Below are 25,475 nucleotides of genomic sequence, written 5' to 3'. Positions count from 1 at the left end.
GCTACACTGACTGCGGGTGCGTCTACAGAACACGTTTTATCACACCTGAGCCAAAAAAACGCTTCATGTAAACAGAACTAAATGATTGTCTTAAAGAATATGCTGAGAATATGCTGAATCTACAGAGAGTAGACACCAGATGACATCAAACTCGTCTTTATTACTTTTATTCCTATTCTGCCTCCCCTCACAGAGAGCGGACATTACAGAGCAGCACTAATACAAAGAAAATACATTTTCCGATACACGTAGATATACGATAGCCGCCATCTTGTTGAGAGCGGCGCGGCGGAGGGGCGGTGCTATTTGAGAAGTAACCAATGAGGAAGAGCTACGAGTGAGATTCTGAGTTCCTGATTGGCTCAGAGCGAGGGGTGGGACACTTTGTGGTGCATCAGGCTGCCCGCCGCCATTTTGTAGCAGACGGAAGCGGTTATAAGGCGAGGGAGCGGGCTGCGTGCGGTCTTGCAGTTGTCCGGGATATCGCAGGAGGCCTGTAGCGTGTGTGCACGGCGCTCAATTCTCGACAACAAGGCCTACAACAACCGCCATCATGGACATGAGCTATGGCCGGCCCCCGCCTGATGTGGAGGGCATGACTTCTCTGAAGGTGGACAACCTGACGTACCGCACCTCCCCGGAGACCCTGCGCCGGGTCTTTGAGAAGTACGGCCGGGTGGGCGATGTCTACATCCCCCGGGACCGCTACACTAAGGAGAGCCGCGGTTTCGCCTTTGTCCGCTTCCACGACAAGAGAGACGCCGAGGACGCGATGGACGCCATGGACGGAGCCATGCTGGACGGCCGGGAGCTGCGGGTGCAGATGGCGCGGTACGGCAGACCCCCGGACTCCCACCACGGCCGCAGAGGACCCCCACCCCGGAGGTACGGGGACTATGGCCGCCGCAGCAGGAGGTGAGTGACTACAAGCCCCAGCATGTCTTGTGTGTCATATGGGATAGATGCTGCATGACCCGGACTGGGCCTCAAGATGGCGCCTCGCAGCAGTGTGGGCGCCAAAATCATGTGGTGAGCGGGGCTGGGGAGGGCGCACGTGATTGGCGGGGATCCGGTCACGTGGCTGGGAACAATAGATGGGCCCTGCAGCCCAGGAATGTGGAATAGGAGCAGGTTATCCGCTTACAGGGGTCCCCAGAATGGATCTATGGAGAATATTGTGTAGCCACGCTTTTTGTCACTTTTACATTGGGGGTAACGGGACCCCAGTGTGATTACTAAACCTAAATGGTTTTGTATAATTTCTGTATATCCCAGCAAAGCAATCTCCATGCACACATTGGGGTTCTGAGAGCTGTAGTTTCTGATATCTTTAGGCAATGGAGTCTGGTGAAAAATTGTGGAATAGATTGTGCTATGGACATGGAGTAAATGGGGTGGTGACTCTGAAGAGATTTTCCACTAATCTAGTTTTAAAGGGATTGTCCAGAGGTTGGAACATAGCTGCTTACTTTCACAACCGGCCATGGATTGTAGTGGTCTTGCAGTTCAGCTGTATAGAGATGGAGGTTATTTGCAATACCATGTTTCCCATGGAGGGGAGCCGGTTTTGGAAGAAAGTGGTCATATAATTCAACATCTGGAGAACCTATGTATGGGCGATGCCACACGAGGAGTCTTTGGTCTGTTTCTGAGCATGCGGTTTTAAATTCACCATGCATTCGGCTGCTTAGGACCTTATCTATTAAGATAATTAAATTGAAAATGGATGTGTCTTTAAACAGACTTAAAATGCCATGTGTCATCATGTGGTGGTGCTGGTTCTCATTCACTTTTTGGGTTGTAACTTCATGGGGTGTCATGTAGAAGGGGAATGGAGCAACAAGGGGCTTGTGCATCTCTATTATTGGGGATCAAAGTAGGAAAACCACCCTGGATTTAATCTCGGCACAACCATGTGCACATCTGATTATCCAACATAATGTGATGCACAAGAGGCAACCAACAAACTCCATGGACTTGTAGCTGTGTCTTATCACTGCCTGTGCTATTCTGGTAATACCATCTTCAACCAGGCCTCTGACAAGTGTGGATATAGCCTTACAAATCGCACAGGTTAATCACTGAGGGGCCTTTCCCTTAAAATTGTTCACTTGCACAAAGCCGCTCTTCTAATCCTATAGTCTCTTCTAATCAGATTATACTTGTAGCCTGCCCTTTCAGTATCATCCAAGGGCTCTGTAGATTTCACCTCTGACTCTTGCACTGAGTGCAGGGCAATCCTATTGCTGTACCTGGACTCCCAGAGGATCTGATTAGTAATTTGTGTTAAAATTTCCAAAATTTTTTCTCTAGCCCCAGACGGAGAAGACGCAGTCGTTCCAGAAGCAAGAGCCGGTCAAGATCACGCAGCAGATCCCGTTACAGCCGCTCCAAGTCCCGTTCCCGCACCAGATCCCGATCCCGCTCCAGTTCAAAGTCTCGTTCTGCCCGGCGATCAAAGTCCAAGTCTTCCTCTGTGTCCAGGTCCCGGTCTCGCTCCAGGTCTCGGTCTAGATCGAAGACATCACCCCCACCAAAGAACTCAAAGTCCCGCTCAAGAACACCAACGCCACCCCCTAAGTCACCAGAAGAAGTGGGATCGTCTTAGATATGAGGTAACCTATGCTTGGTGCACGTGTTGCCTAGAGTCGGGGGTGGGCTTTGTCATATTGTGTTGCTAGATTCACTGCAGCTGCTGCTATCCGGCCAAGGTGTGTATGTTTGCCAGGTCTGGGTAATGTTGGTCTTATAATGTCTGTTTTGTGGGGTATCCATCTGACTTTAAACCAATATCTGCATTTTCCCCTCAAAGCTGCGGGCTCCAGTTGCATTAAGGAGTAGTGAGCTGTATTGCAGATATTAAGTGGTTTTTCCTGATCCTCCAGAGAGCAGTTTCTGTGGGCGTATAATGGAGCAGGTTTGTGTCTATTATTAAAGATGCACTATCCTGGAATCTGTCGCCGAAGCTGGCCGCACACCTGGCTAATCCCTCCCAACCTTCGGGGAGACCGTGTACTTGCCTAACAGGATGAAGGGAGCACCTCTGGTTGGATAAAATTGACAATATGCTTCCTTTCCCTGACATGTGGTATTGGGGAGTTAGGCCTCCGCTATATGCAGTAGATGGCAGCTGACCCCACAGATGTACATCACATGGGGCCTACAAGTTATACACCCAGAAACACTAGTGACTCGCTGCTTGCAGTATCACTGGCAAGAGGCTCACATGCAGCCTGACCCCCAAATCCAACAAGTTGAGCTCTTCTGTCAGTGGCAGATCCCTACGGGTCACATGACACTGCAACCTTGTCATGCTCAGCAGACTGTTCTCAGATCACACCAGGGCCGTCTCATGGATAGTGTGTCTTTAATCTCTTAACTTTTTGATCTTTTCAGCTGTAACAAACTCTAAATCCCAAAACATGAGACACTTAAGATACATCTAAGCCACTTTACCAAAGAGCAGGGACCCTTAAAACAGATGAGCTCACCCCTGTCCAGTTCACTGTCTGATGCCTTGAGTAACTTCTATATTTTCCTTGCCCCCTCCTCCTACACATGTTCTGTATTCTCAGGCTGTTGTGTGGTCGTCATTCTCATAAATGTGTTTCTTCTCACAACCTCCAGAGTCGTCTAAAAGGCTTCCCCCGCCGGACACACCCCGGATGATCCCTGTACAGTAACTTGTACAGCCCATGGAATTGTACTCGGAGCAAGCAAACAGCCTCCCGAAAAGGTGGTTATCTGTATGATTTGTTATAAAATTTTTGTTCTCCCTCTTATTTTTACCAGTTTAAGTTGCGCCTCATACGGCAGACTCTTATTTTACGTGCCATTTTTTGTTGCTATTCAGATTTCTTGTAATTTAGAGAACGACAGATTTCATTGTTGGCTTTGGATGTTCTGAGGTAAAAATGTTGCTGTGTAATAAAGCGTCTGCCGCCTCCACCCCTACGGAGGGGGGAGTCATATATTTTTTTTTTTTTGCCTGTTAATGCCTCCCGCTTAGAGGTTTAATAAATGTTCTCATTACACGTATGCAGCTGCATTTTAATGGGAAGGTACAGACATGCAAAATGATCTTGTATGGGATGTTTATTTTCTTGTGACAATATTGTTTGCAAGGGAGTGTTTTTATTTGACCACAACTCTAATCTTTTCTCTTGTGTATTTTTGTGCACTAGGCGCAGTTGTGTAGCAGTTGAGTATTGCTGGTTAGCTGTTAAGGTGGCGTGTTGCAGTGCAGAGTGCTTGGCTGTTTCCTGTTTTCTCCTGATTGCTCCTGTGTAACGCAGAAAAAAAATCATGGCTGTCCAGTTTGTTAGAAATTCCTGACAACTGCACGTCCAGTCGCGCGCCCCGGGGCCTTGCCTAAAATTACGGAGCATACAGTGAGCACATCTAACTGATGATAAAACACCTTATTTTGCAGAAGCTGGTCAATCTGATGTCATGCAGGTGTCATTCCCTTTTGTATGTACTGTTATCTGGCTCTATAACATTCTGTACTATAACCACTGTTTATGTAGTAAATAAACATTTCTTTATTAAAAAAAAAAATTGGTGTATGTTGATCTGTGGTGGTTGGTTGTGGGACTTGTGATATATATTCATTATACAATCAATAGTTTGGGAAAGAAGTGACTGAGGTATCCTATCATGTCCCATCCTGGGTACTGTGGTCAAAACAGGACACTGCATAGTCTGATTCACTGAATGACCATGCACTTCTAAAATTGTAATTTGAGTTGGCCACCAGTGTTGGTAGACATGCTGGATGAAGCTGCTAACCATCTGTGTACGGCTCTCCAGAATCTTCCCTTGTATAGATCAGCTTGTTCTGGGGAGATTGCCACTGCAAGAAGATGGCGTATCTGCCACAACTTGAAGGTGGTGAAGATGCTGGTAAGGGGACTTGTACTCAACTGGAAGCTAATTCAGGGCACACATTGGGCTTTTGTGCATGCTCAGTTTCACATGTGGCCAGTACCACAAATTAGTGGGTCCTATTCCTGCCCTGACTTGCTCATTTCCTAAGGATGTGAACAGGTTAAACAGAGCTGCTCTCCCACTGTCGGGTAGCAAATGGTCACATTCGCTTGTTTGCTGCTTGTTGCACACGTGAGGGTGTGCTTGAGGCCTGAAGGTAAGTATGTGAAGTAGATAACCAGAGGCCCTGATGTATACAGCCATTACACATCTTTCTATAGTGTTAAGTATGTGTTGGAGCTATATCTGGATAAATGCATAGAGCTACACATTCACTGGGGGATTCAGAGAACCCACAACTATTTCTAAAATTGAATAACAGAAGATTAAAAAGTCCATAAATTGGTTTAATAACTGGCATAACTTTTTACAAAAACTTCTTGCCAGAAACTTTAATACTAAGTATCACAGCTGATGCAATATATTATATACAACTTATCCATGTTCTATAAGCTCCAGATCAATGTTGTACTTTATAGGAATAGTGAACATTTGAGGTTCAAGCATCAAAGCCTGCAACTGCATCACATGAATTTGCTATACAGATGGTCCCCTACTTAAGGACACCCAACTTACAGACAAGCCATAGTTAGACAGACCCCTCTGACCTCTGGTGAAGCTTTCTGGATGCTTTACTATAGTCCCTATAGCAATAAGGTGTCTGTAATGAAGCTTTATGAATAATCCTTGGTCCCATTACAGCAAAAAATGTTTAAACTCCAATTGTCACTGGGGCCAAATTTTTATTTTTCTGGATCTACAATTATAAAATATACCGTCTGGGCTTACATACAAATTCAACTTAAGAACAAACCTTTGGACCCTATCTTGTATGTAACCTGGGGACTGCCTGTAATTTCACTGCTTCTACATCAGAAAACCTGTGATAAATCTCCACTGCTAACACTTTCACTCCCACCACAGCAATAGGAAGGTCTAATATTTGTATCACTGCTGAGACTTTACATCTGTAGTGTGTGACAACTAGTCCAGCAAAAAACGATCAGGTGACTCGCATCCTGCTGGGCACCCCAAGTCTTATCCATGTTCATTCCTGCCGTGGCAACATGAACCAAACTGATACCTGAAAAGTATTTACCTTTATACGCACAGAACCTTATGGCCTCCTGGTGAATGAATGCATTGGACTGCCCCAAGGGTGTCCTCTCCAACCCTGTTACACATGGTCTGTACACACTACATGGTACTGGGGCAGACATGAGTGGTTTCAGCACAGAGGATCCCTCTTCATGGTAATGATCATCATCTGGATGCTGTGTCTCCCTGGGAGGGCTGATCCCGCCAGACATTCCCGATCAGCATCAAACTCCCTCAATGGCACATTCACACAGCGCAGATCCCACTTGTGCAGCAGAGCGTCTATGGACCAGTTGGCACTGGGAGGAAACATTGATACGACATATATTACCCTTCTCAGGAGCCGGATTACAACACCAGTTATGAGGTAAGTGCAGCGTTACAGTAACCTATAGGATCGGCATCTTTTCTGATCACTTAACGTAATATATGCAAACCCCTTATTGCGTGTACAGCACCAGGGAATTAATGGTGTTCAATACATAATAGATCAAGTAGGCCATCCAGATGAAGGATTGTGAGCTAGGCACAGTGACATGCTGGTGTGCGCCCGCTCTGGCAGGATCTGCTCTTTTAGCTTAAGCCCTTGTTTTAAATTAAAAACTATAAAAATTAATCTGAGGCTACATTAACCCGTCTTTGCATAAAGTGCATAAGAAGTTATAAGAAAAGCTGATCCAACCAGCAGGGGGCGCACACCAGTATGTCAGTGTGCTTGGTGTACAATCCTTTATCTGGGTGGTAGATGTCCTTTAACTTTTTCTGTAATGTTTGGATAGAGATTAGGGCCCCAGCTACATCAGGAGGCTGGCACTGCCAGTTCTATGCAGGCTATAACAAGTGTGCACGCCCCCCCAACACCCACCTGGCATGGAGGAGATGTAAAGGGGAAAATAATAGCAATGCCTGGTGTCATAAATCCCCCCGATAGTATTATCTGAATATATTCATGAGAAGAGCTCCAAGCATGCAAACAGCACAAAATATTTTACACTATGCTGTTCTTACATAACACAGCACAGATTCACAGCTAATAAACTACTAGCCCTTCAGGTAGGGTATGAAAGAATCTCCAAAGTCCTGTGACAATGAGCAGAGAAGAGTCATATTTTACCCGAGATGAGTAGTTTAGAAGCTGCAAGGGGAAGGTCACTTCAGACGCTTCTGGTGTCATATTAAAGATAACAATCTCATCTTTCAAAGTGCATGAAGATTGGTTCTGTAGCTCACAGAACCACAGAGATACCAGGGGTTAGACATAGTCGGAGATGTGAGCTGCAGATAAAATCTGTATCTCAAGTTCTGCAAGATCTCAGAACCAAAACCCCGAAGTTTTCGGAAAGATGATATTCTTATGGCCCATGAAGCATAGAATGAATATAGAGAAGTCTGAAGTGATTCCTCCCTCTGCAGCTTCTACACTTGCCTTGGCCTGGCTTAACATGTCATTGTTATCAACTAGATTGATCACAAGGTAAAGGGATATATTGTACCTTCTAACTTGATAAGTCGCCCAGAATTCAGCGTTGGGGTTTCTTTCCATGATGAAGCGCGCACTTACTAAAACATCTTCAAAATCTGCCAGCAAAGAGAAATAAGTGAATGTGGCACATGCCGAGGACTTACAGCAGATGTGTCGCTGCTCCACCTACTACTTACCTTTGGGTTCATAGAAAACATCAGATCCCAAAATAATGTCGATAGGGGGGAGGGTGAGCAGATCCGGCGATACCTCCCCCCACGTCAGCCCTAAGACGGGCACTGTGGTGAGGTTATTCTGGGCACAGCTCCTGGAGCAGTTCTCTAAGCACTGTGGCAGCGCCGCCGAGTCTGAGAGTATGACACTGGCACCGCACTTAGCTGCCACTATGCCAGGGAGACTCACACCCGCGCCAACCTGGAACCGCAACAATGAGATGCTATTCAGGAATGATCCCAGACAATATTACATCTATTACAAAGATTTTGTTCTCTGTTATCAGCCACTGTTAGCTGGGAGGGGGTGGAGGATGACTGACTGGACATCCAGAAAAAATGTCCATGTTTATCTCCTGTAGCCACAGATCCAGCACATTTTTAAATCACTGACCTCCAGCAGTCTCTTCCCCGTCATAGAGGCCCGGTGATACCAGATGTACTGGGCAAGAACGGGCGCACACGGCCAGACGTACATCCCATACTCAGAATCCAGAACCTGCAAGATGAAAGGACGGAATATTAAAGGGTTTCCATAATGAAAGAGACCACCAGAAATTATTCACTAATGGGTGGAGAGGCCGGACCATCATGTGCCCTGCCACCCCATTATAATTATACGGAATGATGGGAATTCTGGAGACCAGGGGATCCCGGCAGTAGGACCTTCACCCATCACCTTGTGGAAAGGGGATAACGTAAATACTTGGGTCAAACCCATTAAAGGGGTTTTCCCACCAAATAAGTCAGGCCCTAACTTGCTGATCTGTGGGGGTTGCATCACTGAGACCCCCACAGATCACTAGAGGGGGGGATGACTGGAGCAGAAAGGACATGAGCAGCTGCCTGCTCCACTCATCTCGGGAGCAATGAGGGGTCCAACGGAGGTACCTAGGACCCCCTGTTCTAGTGATCTCTGGGGGTTGCATCACTGAGACCCCCACTGATCAGCAAGTTAGGCTCTAGCCTGGTTTAGTGGGAAAACCCCATTAATGACCAGTGAAGTAATGCTGATGCACACAAGTCAGTATGTTAACTAAATAAACTCACGTACAGTTTGCTTGAGGATCACATCATCCTCCCTAGTGCTCCTCCTGTCAGTACACATGGAAACACATTGTACTCTCACATGAGCAATCTGCACGTAGAAGGTAATACCTGGAGCAATTAGGGCCTCTTTCCAACTAACATATGCTCGCTGGGCGGGTATACAGCCATGCAAACAGAAAAGACAGAGCATGCTGTACGGTTTTCCCTTGGACAGTACGGTGAGACACCTGCAGTCACCGTACGCGGCCAGGCGCCATAGGCTTCATTGGGGACCGATATCGGTCCCTCACATGTTAATGTGAAGGAGGCCTCAGTGTTAGCATAGCAGATGGGATTTACATGAATCTCATCCACACACTGAATTATTATGGTGGGAAGTGATTTAAACTGAGAGTTCAACATCCGCAGCAGGGGATCTGTGCTGTGGTCCTCACCACTTAATGAGAAAACCTACAGAATGTCCACAGTCCAATATATAACCGGCCTTCCTCGTAGGTGTCTGTGGATAATGGATGCTACACCAGAGGTATTATACCTCCCTAATGTTCTGCATCAGACATGACAGTCCTGGATTTCACGGTTTGCCCCACTGTTCTGTTTTCTATATTGAAGTGTACTGGTGAAGCAGGGAGCCCTCGCCTCCTTGCATCACCTTTGTGCGCTGCAGGGTCCATCAGGTGCATGTGATGACATATACCCAGAGAAGGAAGGACTGGGGACAGGCAGGAATACGATTTGGTGCAGAAATCATCACAGGACAAGTGTGTCACAAGAAGGGACATTACACGCCCCCTGCTTTTAAAGTGGGGAGTATATTTTGCAGGAATATTATGAAGCAGGACACAAATATTTTAGGTGACACACCGCATCTTGTATCCCTCATTATCCGAGGAAAACTTGGGAGCTGTATGTCCACTAAATGGAAACTAGGATCTGCTACACAGTGTGAACATAGGCGTATAACTGGGTCATTGGCCATGGGGGTGACCGCTCCCTCTGCTGCACCCAGTCCACCAGGGGTTAACCCGCTGCCTGCCCTCCAGCACGTACGCCATGGCGCCCCATGCGGCCGGCACAGGGAGCCGCACCTCGGGGATGCGGAGCCGCAGCTCCCGGGATGGTCCCGCTCCTCCGTCCTCCCGCGGATACACATACTCCCGATACACGATCCGGGGCTCCATCCTTCTTCCCTCTTCCTCAGACATCGCCTGGCGCTACACGTGGGCGCCATACTGTCGCACAGAGATGGCGCACTGGTCAATGGAAGAATCCGGAAGCCATGTTGGTAGAGGCGCCCTAACTTATTGTTACATAACGGGTAGTGTTATTGATAGAGATGAGCCTCGTATAGAGCCAAAACCTCGGATTATTTTCATCTAAGCTAAAAAGGCTAAATAGAAACTAAGATCACTGGCATTGAGGCACCAACAAAGCGGATCCCAGCTTATGCGCAGTATAGCATAGAACAGCCATTGCCCCTCCCAATATGGCGGCCTGGTGAGGACAGTGAGGGGAACAGTACGCGCTGCTTCCTACTTTCTTGTCGACCAATAGGAGTAGTGTTTGAAAGGAGTGGGCGTGGCGTCAGAGCTGCGGGGATCTCGGTGCTGGGAACCGCGGGGAAACGTTAGCGGAGAAACCGGGATGAACCACAAGAGCAAGAAGAGGATCAAGGAGGCGAAGCGCTGCGCCCGGCCGGAGCTCAAGGACTCCCAGGACTGGAGCCGCCACAACTACGCCGAGGTGTACGGGCTGAGCCCCAGCGGCGTGCGGGTGAGCGAGCATGTGCCCGGTGCACCCTCCAGCCTCTGCCGGGCATTGTGCAAGAATAATGCCGGCTACTTACCTGCCTGTAATGTGCTGTGCCCAATAATAATACTCACTACCTGTAATGTGCTGTGCCCAATAATAATACTCACTACCTGTAATGTGCTGTGCCCAATAATAATACTCACTACCTGTAATGTGCTGTGCCCAATAATAATACTCACTGCCTGTAATGTGCTGTGCCCAATAATAATACTCACTGCCTGTAATGTGCTGTGCCCAATAATAATACTCACTACCTGTAATGTGCTGTGCCCAATAATAATACTCACTGCCTGTAATGTGCTGTGCCCAATAATAATACTCACTACCTGTAATGTGCTGTGCCCAATAATAATACTACCTGTAATGTGCTGTGCCCCCTAATAATACTCACCACCTGCCTGTAATGTGCTGTGCCCAATAATAATACTCACCACCTACCTGTAATGTGCTGTGCCCAATAATAATACTAGCTACCTGCCTGTAATGTGCTGTGCCCAATAATAATACTAGCTACCTGTAACGTGCTGTGCCCCCTAATAATACTCACTGCCTGTAATGTGCTGTGCCCCCTAATAATACTCACACCTGTAATGTGCTGTGCCCAATAATAATACTACCTGTAATGTGCTGTGCCCCCTAATAATACTCACCACCTGCCTGTAATGTGCTGTGCCCAATAATAATACTACCTACCTGTAATGTGCTGTGTCCAATAATAATACTCCCTACCTGTAATGTGCTGTGCCCAATAATAATACTCCCTACCTGTAATGTGCTGTGCCCAGTAATAATACTACCTACCTGTAATGTGCTGTGCCCAATAATAATACTAGCTACCTGCCTGTAATGTACTGTGCCCAATAATAATAATACTTACCTGTAATGTGATCTGCCCCCTAATAATACTCACCACCTACATGTAATGTGCTGTGCCCAATAATAATACTCACCACCTGCCTGTAATGTGCTGTGCCCCCTAATAATACTAGCTACCTGCCTGTAATGTACTGTGCCAATAATAATAATACTCACTACTTGTAATGTGCTGTGCCCAATAATAATACTACCTACCTGTAATGTGCTGTGCCCAATAATAATACTAACTACTTGTAATGTGCTGTGCCCAATAATAATACTAACTACCTGTAATGTGCTGTGCCCAATAATAATACTACCTACCTGTAATGTGCTGTGCCCAATAATAATACTAACTACTTGTAATGTGCTGTGCCCAATAATAATACTAACTACTTGTAATGTACTGTGCCAATAATAATAATACTCACTACCTGTAATGTGCTGTGCCCAATAATAATACTACCTACCTGTAATGTGCTGTGCCCAATAATAATACTCACTACCTGTAATGTGCTGTGCCCCCTAATAATACTAGCTGTCTGTAATGTGCTGTGCCCAATAATAATACTCACTACCTGTAATGTGCTGTGCCCCCTAATAATACTAGCTACCTGTAATGTGCTGTGCCCAATAATAATACTAACTACCTGTAATGTGATCTGCCCCCTAATAATACTCACCACCTACCTGTAATGTGCTGTGCCCAATAATAATACTACCTACCTGTAATGTGCTGTGCCCAATAATAATACTACCTACCTGTAATGTGCTGTGCCCAATAATAATACTCCCTACCTGTAATGTGATCTGCCCCCTAATAATACTCACCACCTACCTGTAATGTGCTGTGCCCAATAATAATACTACCTACCTGTAATGTGATCTGCCCCCTAATAATACTCACCACCTACCTGTAATGTGCTGTGCCCAATAATAATACTCACTACCTGTAATGTGATCTGCCCCCAAATAATACTCACCACCTACCTGTAATGTGCTGTGCCCAATAGTAATACTACCTACCTGTAATGTGCTGTGCCCAATAATACTACCTACCTGTAATGAGCTGTGCCCAATAATACTACCTACCTGTAATGTGCTGTGCCCAATAATAATACTACCTACCTGTAATGTGTTGTGTCCAATAATAATACTCCCTACCTGTAATGTGCTGTGCCCAATAATAATACTCCCTACCTGTAATGTGCTGTGCCCAATAATAATACTACCTACCTGTAATGTGCTGTGCCCAATAATAATACTAGCTACCTGCCTGTAATGTACTGTGCCCAATAATAATAATACTTACCTGTAATGTGATCTGCCCCCTAATAATACTCACCACCTACATGTAATGTGCTGTGCCCAATAATAATACTCACCACCTGCCTGTAATGTGCTGTGCCCCCTAATAATACTAGCTACCTGCCTGTAATGTACTGTGCCAATAATAATAATACTCACTACTTGTAATGTGCTGTGCCCAATAATAATACTACCTACCTGTAATGTGCTGTGCCCAATAATAATACTAACTACTTGTAATGTGCTGTGCCCAATAATAATACTAACTACCTGTAATGTGCTGTGCCCAATAATAATACTACCTACCTGTAATGTGCTGTGCCCAATAATAATACTAACTACTTGTAATGTACTGTGCCAATAATAATAATACTCACTACCTTTAATGTGCTGTGCCCAATAATAATACTACCTACCTGTAATGTGCTGTGCCCCCTAATAATACTAGCTGTCTGTAATGTGCTGTGCCCAATAATAATACTCACCACCTACCTGTAATGTGCTGTGCCCAATAATAATACTCACCACCTACCTGTAATGTGCTGTGCCCAATAATAATACTCACCACCTGTCTGTAATGTGCTGTGCCCCCTAATAATACTAGCTACCTGCCTGTAATGTACTGTGCCAATAATAATAATACTCACTGCCTGTAATGTGCTGTGCCCAATAATAATACTCACTACCTGTAATGTGCTGTGCCCAATAATAATACTCACTACCTGTAATGTGCTGTGCCCAATAATAATACTACCTACCTGTAATGTGCTGTGCCCAATAATAATACTACCTACCTGTAATGTGCTGTGCCCAATAATAATACTACCTACCTGTAATGTGCTGTGCCCAATAATAATACTACCTACCTGTAATGTGCTGTGCCCAATAATAATACTAACTACTTGTAATGTGCTGTGCCCAATAATAATACTACCTACCTGTAATGTGATCTGCCCCCTAATAATATTCACCACCTACCTGTAATGTAATAAAACTCACTACCTACCTGTAATGTGCTGTGCCCAATAATAATACTGACTACCCCCATAATGTAACATGCTAGCATCTGTGCCCCCATAATGAGTAACTACCTGCCCATAATATGATGTGCCCCAATAATGATACTGACTACCTGCCTGTTATGTGCTCTGCCCCCATAATGTAACATGTTAGCTGCTGTGCCCCAATAATACTGACTACCTGCCTATTAAGTGACCCAATAACAATAGTAACTACCTGCATATTATGAGCTGTGTCCAATAATAATACTGACAACCTGACTATGTGCTGAGCCCCATAATATATTAACTACCTGCCAAAAATGTTATGTGTCCTCATAATAATTCTGACTGACTGCCTATAATGTGATATGCCAGCTGCTTTGCCCCTCTAATAATAGTAACTACCTGCCTAAAATGCAACATGCCAGTCACTGTGCCCCCATAATAAGGGACTACCTGTCTGTAATGTGCTGTGCCCCAATAATAATCCTGACTACATGACTTTTATGTGCTGTGCCCCATAATAATAACTACCTGCCTATACAGGCAGTCCCCGGGTTACATACAAGATAGGGTCTGGAGGTTTGTTCTTAAGTTGAATTTGTATGTAAGTCGAAACTGTATATTTTATAATGGAAGTTCTAGACAATTTTTTTTCTTTTGCCCCAGTGACAATTGGAGTTTCAAAATTTTTGCTGTAATTGGACCAAGAATTATCAATAAAGCTTCATTACAGACATCTTACAGCTGATCATTGCAGTCTGGGACTATAGTAAAGCATCCAGGGAGCTTCACCAGAGGTCACAGTGGGCAGAGGGGTCCGTCTGTAACTATGGGTTGTCTGTAAGTCGGGTGTCCTTAAGTAGGGGACCGCCTGTAATGTGATGTGCAAACTGTTGTGCCCCATAATAATACCTGACTGTAATGGGATGTTCCAGCTGCTGTACTGACATGGTGCCACCGTACCAGTGCTTACCTGTCACCAGGACCCCTGTAATGTGATATGCCAGCCGCTGTGCATCTGTAATAGTGCTGGCTTGTCACAGAACCCCTATGATGTCACATGCCACGTGCTGTGCCCCATGTTAATAGTGATCTGCCTTATGCCTATAATGGGATGTGCCAGCTCTTGTGCTCCCATAGTAGTGCCCACTCCCTACAGATATTCCTATATTGTGAAGTGCCAGTTTCTTTGCCCCATTATAGTCCCATAAAACAAAAAGTTTATTCATACACTTCAAGGAGGAATAACATGGGGTCATAGGGTATTTCATGTTCCAAGTGTCCATGGTCTATCATACTTGATTTGGTGGTAGATTTCCTTTAACAGCAGGCAGAAAGGAGTATTACACATACTCATTTATGGGGGCACTAATGTGGTCCCTCATACATGATGCCTTTATGTCACAGGAGGGATAAGGTCAAGCACTAATTGTGACAATCGAAGCTATTATTCCGCTCTCATCCGTTCCTCCTCTTCATCCTCTAGGATAATGTGGAACGTGCCGATGCCCTGCAGCTCACCGCGGAGGAGTTCATCGGACGCTACGAGAAACCTTACAAGCCGGTAGTGATCCTTAACGCCACGCTGGGCTGGCCTGCGCACGAGAAATGGACCCTAGAAAGACTCAAACGCAAGTACCGCAACCAGAAGTTCAAGTGCGGAGAGGACAACGACGGCTACTCGGTGAAGATGAAGATGAAATACTACATTGATTACATGGAAGGGACGAGGGACGACAGCCCCTTGTACATCTTTGATAGCAGCTATGGGGAGCACCCTAAAAGAAAGAAGCTGCTGGAGGACTACGATGTGCCGAAATATTTCCGGGATGATCTATTCCAGTTTGCAGGAGAGAAAAGGCGACCGCCATATAGGTATGGGGAGACAAATGGGTTAATACTGGGCCTGGAGTTATCCATGGGCCCCCATAATTGGGTACAAGGGTCTGCAGCAGTATTGGTCGTTACAATGACTGTTCTCTCTCCAGATGGTTTGTGATGGGACCCCCTCGCTCTGGGACAGGAATCCACATCGACCCATTAGGCACCAGTGCATGGAATGCTCTGGTCCATGGACACAAGCGCTGGTGCCTCTTCCCTACAAATACTCCGCGGGAGCTCATCAAAGTGACCCGAGATGAAGGCGGCAACCAGCAGGACGAGGCCATCACTTGGTTCAATGTCATCTATCCTCGTACCCTGCTGCCCACCTGGCCCGCCGAGTTCAAGCCACTAGAGATCTTGCAGAAGGCGGGTGAAACCGTATTTGTGCCAGGTAAATTAGGTTATACATAGCAGAACTGGGATTGTTCATACAGGAGATCAGAATTAGTTCCAGCTCATTATGATTGCATTTATTAAAGGGGTTATTCAAAGTTTTGAAGTTATCCCCTATCTAGAGGACAGGAGATAACAAGGTGATCGGTAATGGACAAATTGCTGGGAACCTCTCCAATCACGAGGATGGGATCCAACAGGGATCTCATTCTCACTAATTAGCGGTGCAGCAGGTCCGAGTATGCCAACTGTCGCTCCATTTAATACTACGGTATGGGAGCATTGGAAATTGGCGGGTACAGTTCTCCAGTATCTCCGGTACTCTCATAGACAGAGTAGGAGATGCCGTGGCCACTCACAATTCTGGTGGAAGCCACATCATTTGAACCGGGTAAGTACTTTATTTAGGGATCAAACATCACATGGAGTAAGTACATTCATTTTTTTACACCTGTCTAGGCCCCGGAGTGTTTTCCGAAAGATTTTGGTAAACTCGTGTAAGTGACAAACTCAGCCCCTGCTCTGTCACATGAAGGATTTGTGTATTTTGCAATCAAATTCCTCACCATTTTCAAGACCTCTGCTTGCTGTCAGTGATGGGAAATACTGGTGCTGCAGATGTATTTAGCTGGGGGTTGACTTGTGATTAGTTTTCATCCTCGAGATGTCGCAAGATTGTTCCTATTCACCCACAGCAGACAGAGATCTGGGAAATGCTTGCACACAAGCTGTAGTCTCGGAACCAGGGTTCTTCTAAGCTGCAGTGTCGGCAGCATTGACTATGCACAGAGGTCCAAAGAAGCCAGTGGCGAGACCACAGCTTGTGCAGGAGCGCGACTAAGACACACAGGTACGTATGGAGTAGCCTGTGCTCCCACAGCCTGGACAGGCTTCTCCATGGCCCAGAACCCTCTGCCAATAATTTGCCAGATAAAGTTTATATCAGCTTTGACAACAGAAGAAAAAGAGAACAGTTCAAAGCTGAGGACAAAAGGGAGAACCAAAGAATTCCTGATGCTAGGTCTCCTTTAAGGTGCTTCCCCGATAGCAATGTACGAGGCGCCAGTGCTGTTTGATGTAGTGTATTATTATCTGTACTACACAACAAGTAATCCTTACTCCTGGGAGCGGGGCCCTGGGGTATCCGGTGTAACCTGTGTGTCACTGGGGTTATTGTGACGGCTGATGGTAGAAGTCTATGGAAGTTGTATTGTCTCCTGAGGGAGACTTTCTAATATGGGCATGATCCGTGTCAATATCATTTTGCTGAGCAGCTGGCACCAGATTCATCACCAGGGCACATGCTTTTAGCCAAGTACAGGGTCTGCTCTAATTTGAGCACAAATTTGCTCATAAACAACGCAATTGATGCTTCTGACACACTGTAACCCTAATGGAACAGTGTTCCTTTTTGTAAATCAAATATCACATGTTTCTTTACTATTTAGCTGATTTATGTGACATCTGCATATTTTATACCATAGAGTGGACACTATGTACAATCTGCTCAGCTCCTCCTGCTCTATAACACTGTCTTTAATGTTCTTCTATCATTTGGTTCCCCCCAGGTGGTTGGTGGCATGTCGTCCTAAACTTGGACACTGCTATTGCCATAACCCAGAACTTTGCCAGTTGTACCAACTTCCCAGTGGTATGGCACAAGACTGTGAGAGGAAGACCCAAGCTGTCCAGAAAGTGGTATAGGTAAGAGGATATGATAGTTACAATGATGTTGGAAGGCACACATTCAGTGGCATGGCATGTTGGGAGTAGTAGTTTTCTATCCGTGTACAGAGATCAGTGTGTTATTATCTCTGTAATAATATGGGTCGGTCTATGGCATCTGGTTATTGTCATGAGTCATTGTCACAGGCAGCACACGCTCTGATCTGATACAGGAGCTCAGCATCTCAAGGATTTTGTTTTTCCAATGTTGGCCCTGCCTCTTCCACAGAGAACATGTAATGGCCATGACATGGATGCCTTCCAGCTGAGGAGACGGATAGAAAAGCATAATTACTCGCCCTGTAATAAGCAGATCAGAGCCAGAACCTGGCAGCGGGTCATGTGCTGATGTTTACACGCACATCATTACTGGCAGACTTGGTTATGAGTTTACCGTATACACGCATCAGATCTCGGTAATGCAGTAAACGGGTCCAAAGACCTCCAAAGTTTCCATTTCACCCAATTGTTGTGTTTTGAGCCCAAATTGGATCTTCATGGAGTGTAATATGCGCCAAAATAATTATGTATATCCTCTGTCACGTGTATTTTCCAATGTCCCATACTTATAGCATCACAGATCCCTTTAAATATGGGTTCCATGAATCTTCACCATCACTTAACCTTGTGGCATTATTGGCCCTCTCTAGGATCTTGAAGCAGGAGCGCCCTGAGCTGGCCGCATTGGCAGACACCGTGGATTTACAGGAATCGACTGGGATCGCATCTGATTCTTCTAGTGACTCTTCCAGCTCCTCGTCCTCCAGCTCTTCAGAATCCGGGTCAGAGGTACGGTTGTATGGTATCACCTCCCTCTACATCTGTCAGTAGTTGCAGGGGGTTTCGGATACTTGGCAGCACATGATACTGGATGTCTCTACGGGTCGGGTTGATTTGGAGTGACAGATCTCTGGTGAAGCTAAATCCTGATTCTAAAAACTGCGACAAGCGGAAGTAATGGGATTAGTAGTATAGTTTCCGCACACCGCTTGTAGCTAAAATATGGATTTCTAACATCTGTGGGCCTGTAGTTTAAGGGAACGTCAGTACTATGGTGTCCTCCTAAAATCCAGCAGTACTAGATCTCCTTTACTATTGCATAAATGATATTAATGGTGTCATCTCTAATATCAAACCTCACACAAAAGCTTTGTAACTAGTTTCTGTTCCCTCGAAGACTACCAATAATTAATAACAATAATTATCTGTATATTTTATACTACATCCAGTAATTTACAGGGCAGTGATGGGGGTTGTGTTAAAATCTGCTGTGATTTAGAGTGGCAGAAAGGTTCATCTCTGATGGCCTATGGTAGTTAAAGAGTTAATTTCTGTAACCCCCCCTTTACTATTATAGACCACCATATATCTACCCTGTGAACACAGTTCATCTAGGACAGCAAATGGGTTTTGTTTCAGTTGCCCTGGTAGCATAGAGCAGTAAAATAAAATCTCGAGCAGTGGAAGAGTTAAAGGTGTTCTACCAACGTCTATTGTTATCACATTTACACAGGATTGGGGATAAGAATTTAATCAGTGGGATCTGACTGCTGAGATCCTTTCTAATCATGAGAAAGACGGTCACATTGAATGAAGCTCTGGAGATGACCAATGCTCCACCTGCTTAATGATTGGGAACTATGTTGCCGTGATTGGTGGGGGTCCCAGCAGTACAAAATCTTTAAGGCTACATACTTGGGATCCATTAGTTATCGATTTTTCTGGTTGTCACAGAAGGTGAACGCTGTAACTTAAGAATCCTAATTTCTTCCCAACACAAGGAGAGGAAACGGAGAACTAAGAAGCAGCATTCTACGGCTGCACGGTACTCTCTATGATTGGGCAGAGCGATTAAAAGAACAAAGTTTTTACAGCAGAAGGGACATTTGTCATGTGAATATGTGTAGTTCTGCCTCATATTTCACTTTGTTCTGCACGCAGGATGATTCGAGCTCCGGAGCGGAGACTATGTCACACCGAAAGAAGAAGCGGAGAACGTGCAGCAGCATGGGGAATGGCGACACCACCACACAGGACGACTGCGTGAGCAAAGAACGGAGCTCCTCCAGGTGACACCAGAGACCATCATGGCTCCTGCACATGTTCTCTAGAGGAAGGTCATTCTGTTCTGATTTCCATCCTCCGCCGCTAGGAGTCTACAGAACAAGCCCAGTGCCACCATTTTGTACACCCATCACTGGCATGATTGCCAACTTGTGTACCCCTTAGAAATCATGACCGGTGACAGTCCAGAAACCACAGATGGCCGTGACTGGAAGTAGTGCATTAAGCTCAAAACCATATACAAGTCTTTTCTCCAAATACAAGAACATGAAGTATCTGTGGATTTCACAATGTCCATGACTCCTTTCAATAGTTCAGTGGTTTTTTAGTCTAGCTCCTGCAGCAAATGAGGTCTGTGCAGGTGGAAGCGACCACTTGGCCGATTTCATTGTTTGAGTGAATTTTATGTGGTTTTCCTTCTCCATATTTGAGTTATATGCAAGTTACAATGTCCATTTTACTCGGGGGTGGACACCTACTCACCCAGGGTAGGTATATGCATATAATACATCAGGGTAGATGATGGACACCTTACTAAGGAAACTTTCTGCACTTCTACCCCTTGGTTTTAGTAAATGGTGGAGATCTCTGTGCCTGGACCCCCACTGATAAAAACTTCTAACAGTTTTTTTTTTAAGGATACCTGTGGTTAAGGTTTATGCTTATGCAAGACGTGATGTTATCCATGGCATGTAGGATGGATTCTGAGATCCTAACAGATCCACCGTCTACATAAATGCCAAATTTTAGTTTACATGGTTTAGTCTTCAGATATGATGCCACTCAATGTCCACCTTATGTTTCGATCTTCCTGGGGTCCATGTAAAACTTCTTCACTACATCTTTTTATAACTTGTATGACAATGTTAAGATCATCACCTAACCCAAAATGGTTAAAATGGTCCCCTTACTGTAGACTTTACCTATTTCCATGGTTCCCCTCTAGAAACATTTCTGCAAGTTAAGCTATCTAAGATGTTTGGTCACCTCAAGACGTACATAAATCAGTTGTGGGATGCAATAGATTAGTGTTGGATTTATTGCCGCCAGCCTGTTGCTCCAGTTCATGGACGTTTTCTTTTTCTTTTGGTTAAAATGACTTGTTCACAGAAATTGGGGAGTTGTTAGGACTCAAAATTGCTACAACTACAAATTACAAATTGTCTCAACATTCAACACGGGCAAATTTGACAATTTTGACCAGATCTGTCTAATGTGTAATAGGGATGCCCCAGTAGATACCAAGGTAAAAAAGGCTTGGGATAAGCTAGTGGCTTGGGGCTGCTGCACCTGGCCAATTGTGCTCAAAAACTTTATCCAAGTGTCAGACAGATTTACCGTCATGATCCCAGTATAGATGAATTTGTACTGGTTACAGACCTGTAAAATCGACCATCACTAGGAGAAAGTTTGGCCTACAACTTATTGCAGACCTGGCACGTGGTAGGAAAGATGTCGGCCATTCAATCATTTCTTTAACCACTATCCTTATCTTTTAAATAATTGTATCAGAACTGGGAATAGACAATTCCCAATAAATCTTCCTTGAAAGACATCTACCACCAGGATGAAAGATTGTATGCAAATAAGCCTAAGGGGCTCCGAGCTCCATTAACGCCCATGAAGTGTGGAGTCCCTCAGGCTCATTTGCATGCAATCCCTCATCCTGGTGGTAGATGCCCTTTTATTAGTAATAATGATGATGGGTAACACACTTAAATTTTCTAATTATTTATCACTGCTGTATTCTTGACCAGGGTTCATGATGTATTTGGACAGAGTAAATCCACATCCAGTTTTATATCACATGGAAAGTTAAGGTAATTGGGTATTTTTTCATTTTTAAATAGTTTTTAGATACTACCCTATCTATCCCTGCTTTTTATATCATATACTACTGGTTCCTCAGTTAATTTGTGTCAGTCATGCCATACAGAAATTTAAACTCATAGTTGCCAAAAATCCCAGGAAACAAATACAGAGTATGGGTAGAATTACTCCAAAGTGGGCTCCTCGGGGGCGGGGATTAAAAGTAACAAATTATGTCATAATTTTTCAGTTCCCTGGGGAGCCTTTAGGATTCATTGCACCCAATTGTCATCTTTGCAGGAGATATATCCTTAGAAGGAAAAATAGAAATGGTGCCACTCTTTGCTTGTGGCAGTTTCCAGTACTGCAGCTTACACAAATTTAGGAAATGTTATTGTGCTGCATACAAGTCATGGACAAATGTTTTTTTTTTTTTTTGTTTTTATATAACCACTTTAATGAACCCATAACTACAGGTGGAGGCTGGTCTACTGTCCTGGTTCAGCACTTGATATTGATAATGTATCTTTTACTATGTAATTAACCCCCTTTTACCCATGGGACAGCCGACACGTCACCAGACAGACGTCTTTTATCCCTGGTATACACAGTACATCTCATTCCCCCGACTGCAGCTTTGAAGTGATTTTAATTAATAATTCCCCTAGAAATCGGGGACATTTAAATCTCCAGCACAATCCCACTGCCCTCCAGGATCGGGGGATGAACAAATAACTTTGCTGTGATTGCCTAGTCACAGAGATTTCCCTGAGCAGCCGAATGATCTCAATCTAAATGCGCCTCAGCCGCGAGTGTCTTCATTAATTATACCAACATCGGAGCCGTGTGTATTCCATGCTAGAGTCTGTGATCGCTGCTCATGTCAATCACTTTACCTCTTTAATTTGTATTTCGTTTTTTTAATGATGTTTTCTAACAAAAATTAAAATTGAGTTCAAAGCTGTGCATTCTCTGGTCTTTTCTCATGCTGTGTGGGTGGGATGGGGTAAGCAAATGCCACTAGGTTTTATCTAGAAAAAAGAAAAACGCTGGGCTCCTATAGGCCAGGGGCTGCTGCAACTTTCTGTTCTCACCTGTAAACGTGCGGACCCAATGGTAGTACAAAATACCTACCTGGTATCACCACATTACAGCTCAAAATACCATCCCGGAAATACTGCAGACAATGAAGCAGCCCATAGAGATGGCCTTAAGGCACCATCACCATCGGTAGGGGTGCATTGATACCAGAATTTGGAGTGTGATACTATATCTGGGGTAATAACACAATACTCAATACTGATGCAATATAAAGCTCTGAACCTAAATTTCTGAATCCAATATCAGATTTCTTCTTTGCTAGTAAGAGACTGTTGAGAAGAAGAAGTTAAAGGGGTTGTCTGGTGACCCCCATGGATCATGAGAATGAGGGTCCTTTGTATCCCAGATAAATAGGGCACCCAGTCGTGCATCCGCCGGCTGCTCTACTGATCTCTGGTGCTGACAGCTGAGTACAGCGCTTTGCTATGCCTGATCGCACCATAAAGAGAGCATACGGTGCAGGCATGACTAGCTGCTGTATTTATCTGGGGTACGACGGATCCCCCTGTTTTCGTATTCCACTGAAAACCCTGCCAATCTGCAAGTTATCCCTTATTGTGTGGAATGGATCCGGTTGACCAAAAAAGTACAGAACGTTTTGTACATTGTGAAAGCTACCCTTAACCGCTGACAATTGGCATTGTTTCCCTTACCTTCTCCGCCTCTGGTAGCAGCATAGTCCATGCTTCACATTACTTGAATTTTTGCCTCAGTATTGTCCCCCTTCTCAGTCCTCGAACTCTAGGAACAGCAATGTCCTTCTTATTTCTCATCCTTTTCAGCAGAATTGTCCCCCTTTCCATTCTTCATCCTCAGGTGGCACCACTGATATCATGTGGTACCTACCTTCTGATATGGACCTTGTAGGACTCTCCAGAGATAAATAACAAGAAGTTGCACTGCCGCAACAGCATTTTGGGGTAAAGCATCTCGCACCACTTAATGTAAAGAATCCTTTCCCATAGTGAATGTGGAAATAAAGCTGTGCCTATGTTCTTACAGATGATGGGACAGTGGGCGTTATTCTTTTTAAAGCCCATACAGTTATCAAGCACATGTGGGCTACATTTTGCAAATGTAACCCAACATGGCAAAACTTTACCGCTTAACCCTTTATGTGTAAGTTTGGCTGGGAGTGTCACCATGGAATGAAGATAGCATGCCATGGGCCTTGTGACTATTCTGTCTATGTGATCCTCTATAAAACATGAACAGATTTTTCTCGCATTCACATAAATAACATATTCTTTCCATAGCGTGCAAGTTTACACACAGATTGTCTGGATTTCACACTTTTCTATTAAACTTGCATCCTTGGGATAGATGTAAATAAGATGTGGGACTACTAAGTACAGCTACACAAGGCACCTACGTGAGCAATGAAGAGGACGAGGACCGGACATGATTTATAATTTTTCACTTGTATATACATAGGATATTAACCTAGGCTTGTATATCTCCCTTGGCCTGTGTGCACAGTGCTTGGGATAATATACAGTGAAAGATCAATAATATACGGAAAGAGGAAGTGTGTCTGTCCTTGGCTCCATCGCTAGAACTAAGGTGAGGTGAGATAAGACTCTAATTTCCCTGTTCCCACAGCCAGGACCTCACCGCAGCCAGAAAAACATTAGCCCTCGCTATTTAACAGATATGGACAGGAGTACACTAAATAACCAGTCCTTATCTTCATTATGTGATCACTGAATGGATAATGTAAACCCAGGTTTCCCAATCTAATGTATGGAAAGCTCTGCCATGTATGGAATGTTTTAGGGAAGAAGGTATCAGGCATGTTGTAGTTGAACATGTCTGATCCTTTGTTCTAAGGAGAAATCGGCCATAATCCAAGTGTTAGGTATCTAATACTGGCTTACTTCACTTTAAGCATTTAAAACACATGCATGCTCAGCCAAATCAAAAGTGCATGTGCATGGGGCAGTATACAAGCAACAGCAGTCTAGGATTTACATGATAGGATGTTGACATTTTATCTATTTTCTATATCTATCATTCAGTACCTAATAATGTTAGGAGGAAATTAGTGTACATGTGCAATCTCCAGTAATGAGGTCAACACAGATAAAAGAAAAAAAAAAATAGACCCAATCTTGACCTAATTGTGATACCCCCTGCCACTGACCACAGCTGAAAACTGAGAGTGCATGTGTATGGGTACAGTCATTAGGAATAGCTGTAGGAAGATGGTTCTTGTTTGGTTGAGCTGCTGGTCACCTTTAAAGGGGTATTCCCATCTGGGCATTTACATTTATTTAAATTCATTTGCCATATGTAAACATTTCTTCAATTGGATGAAAAAAAATGTTCCTGTGTGAAGATGTGTTGTCCCTTAGAAACCAGATAGCTTCCTCGGATACGACCACCTCACACTCTGGCAGCGGTGGCCAGACATGCGCTATAGAGTCCTGCAGGACCATTACAATTCAACGATCATTACCACAGGACGGCTGTGCGACATGTAGTAACTCCAGGACATTTTATATACAATAACCTTTTGTTTCTTTGTGCAATCACTCCAGCAGAGGTGGCCGTAACCGAGGAAGCTATCTCGTTTCTAAGGGACAACACGACTACATTTATGAGAAATTATCTTCACAAAGGAACATTTTTTTAAATAACATCCAATTGAAGAAATGTTTATGTATGGAAGATTAATGAAACTGAATC

General features: G+C 44.6%; 3 protein-coding genes across 8 annotated transcripts; 2 read left to right on the top strand and 1 right to left on the bottom strand.

The window, feature by feature from the left end:
- The first annotated feature begins 397 nt into the window (after nucleotides 1-397).
- On the top strand, nucleotides 398-4,544 carry SRSF2 (serine and arginine rich splicing factor 2). 4 transcript variants are annotated; one of them, XR_011847807.1, is made up of 5 exons: nucleotides 398-915; nucleotides 2,314-2,615; nucleotides 2,813-2,917; nucleotides 3,628-3,736; nucleotides 4,185-4,543. XR_011847807.1 is itself a non-coding variant. In XM_072111972.1 (3 exons), the coding sequence occupies exons 1-2, from the start codon at nucleotides 554-556 to the stop codon at nucleotides 2,606-2,608; spliced, it is 657 nt and encodes a 218-aa protein (XP_071968073.1). In that variant the 5' UTR covers nucleotides 399-553; the 3' UTR covers nucleotides 2,609-2,615; nucleotides 3,628-4,543. The 4 variants fall into 4 exon arrangements, 1 of the variants encoding a protein (XP_071968073.1); XR_011847806.1 differs by having other exon boundaries at nucleotides 3,628-4,544; XR_011847805.1 differs by lacking the exon at nucleotides 2,813-2,917 and having other exon boundaries at nucleotides 399-915.
- Nucleotides 4,545-5,315: 771 nt separating this feature from the next.
- METTL23 (methyltransferase 23, arginine) lies at nucleotides 5,316-10,205 on the bottom strand. 3 transcript variants are annotated; one of them, XM_072111970.1, is made up of 5 exons: nucleotides 9,988-10,205; nucleotides 8,177-8,281; nucleotides 7,747-7,984; nucleotides 7,581-7,665; nucleotides 5,316-6,386 (listed from the first exon to the last, which is right to left on the bottom strand). In XM_072111970.1, the coding sequence occupies exons 2-5, from the start codon at nucleotides 8,258-8,260 to the stop codon at nucleotides 6,218-6,220; spliced, it is 576 nt and encodes a 191-aa protein (XP_071968071.1). In that variant the 5' UTR covers nucleotides 8,261-8,281; nucleotides 9,988-10,205; the 3' UTR covers nucleotides 5,316-6,217. The 3 variants fall into 3 exon arrangements, with proteins under 3 accessions (XP_071968071.1, XP_071968069.1, XP_071968070.1); XM_072111968.1 differs by having other exon boundaries at nucleotides 9,921-10,194; XM_072111969.1 differs by having other exon boundaries at nucleotides 9,883-10,006.
- JMJD6 (jumonji domain containing 6, arginine demethylase and lysine hydroxylase) lies at nucleotides 10,051-22,650 on the top strand. Its single transcript, XM_072111967.1, has 6 exons — nucleotides 10,051-10,605; nucleotides 15,298-15,686; nucleotides 15,800-16,086; nucleotides 17,657-17,792; nucleotides 18,464-18,602; nucleotides 19,755-22,650. Exons 1-6 carry the CDS (start codon nucleotides 10,477-10,479, stop codon nucleotides 19,884-19,886), a joined length of 1,212 nt encoding a protein of 403 aa, XP_071968068.1. The 5' UTR covers nucleotides 10,051-10,476; the 3' UTR covers nucleotides 19,887-22,650.
- The last annotated feature ends 2,825 nt before the right edge of the window (nucleotides 22,651-25,475 follow it).

The sequence above is a fragment of the Engystomops pustulosus genome, chromosome 6, assembly GCF_040894005.1.
Source record: "Engystomops pustulosus chromosome 6, aEngPut4.maternal, whole genome shotgun sequence".
NCBI classification, from domain to species: Eukaryota; Metazoa; Chordata; class Amphibia; order Anura; family Leptodactylidae; genus Engystomops; species Engystomops pustulosus.
The sequence above is the reverse complement of the archived record's forward strand: the minus strand, read 5'-3'. Positions and strand labels throughout refer to the sequence as shown.

What these genes read in the sequence shown, in the direction of transcription:
- SRSF2 (XM_072111972.1), top strand. Translation starts at nt 554, where the DNA reads ATGGACATGAGCTATGGCCGGCCCCCGCCTGATGTGGAGGGCATGACT. An exon ending in TATGGCCGCCGCAGCAGGAG is followed by an intron (nt 916 to 2,313) that starts GTGAGTGACTAC and finishes TTTTTTCTCTAG; the next exon opens with CCCCAGACGGAGAAGACGCA.
- METTL23 (XM_072111968.1), bottom strand. Translation starts at nt 10,037, where the DNA reads ATGTCTGAGGAAGAGGGAAGAAGGATGGAGCCCCGGATCGTGTATCGG. An exon ending in CGGGGAAGAGACTGCTGGAG is followed by an intron (nt 7,985 to 8,176) that starts GTCAGTGATTTA and finishes TTGCGGTTCCAG; the next exon opens with GTTGGCGCGGGTGTGAGTCT. An exon ending in TGTTTTCTATGAACCCAAAG is followed by an intron (nt 7,666 to 7,746) that starts GTAAGTAGTAGG and finishes CTTTGCTGGCAG; the next exon opens with ATTTTGAAGATGTTTTAGTA.
- JMJD6 (XM_072111967.1), top strand. Translation starts at nt 10,477, where the DNA reads ATGAACCACAAGAGCAAGAAGAGGATCAAGGAGGCGAAGCGCTGCGCC. An exon ending in TGAAACCGTATTTGTGCCAG is followed by an intron (nt 16,087 to 17,656) that starts GTAAATTAGGTT and finishes GGTTCCCCCCAG; the next exon opens with GTGGTTGGTGGCATGTCGTC. An exon ending in CTTCAGAATCCGGGTCAGAG is followed by an intron (nt 18,603 to 19,754) that starts GTACGGTTGTAT and finishes TTCTGCACGCAG; the next exon opens with GATGATTCGAGCTCCGGAGC.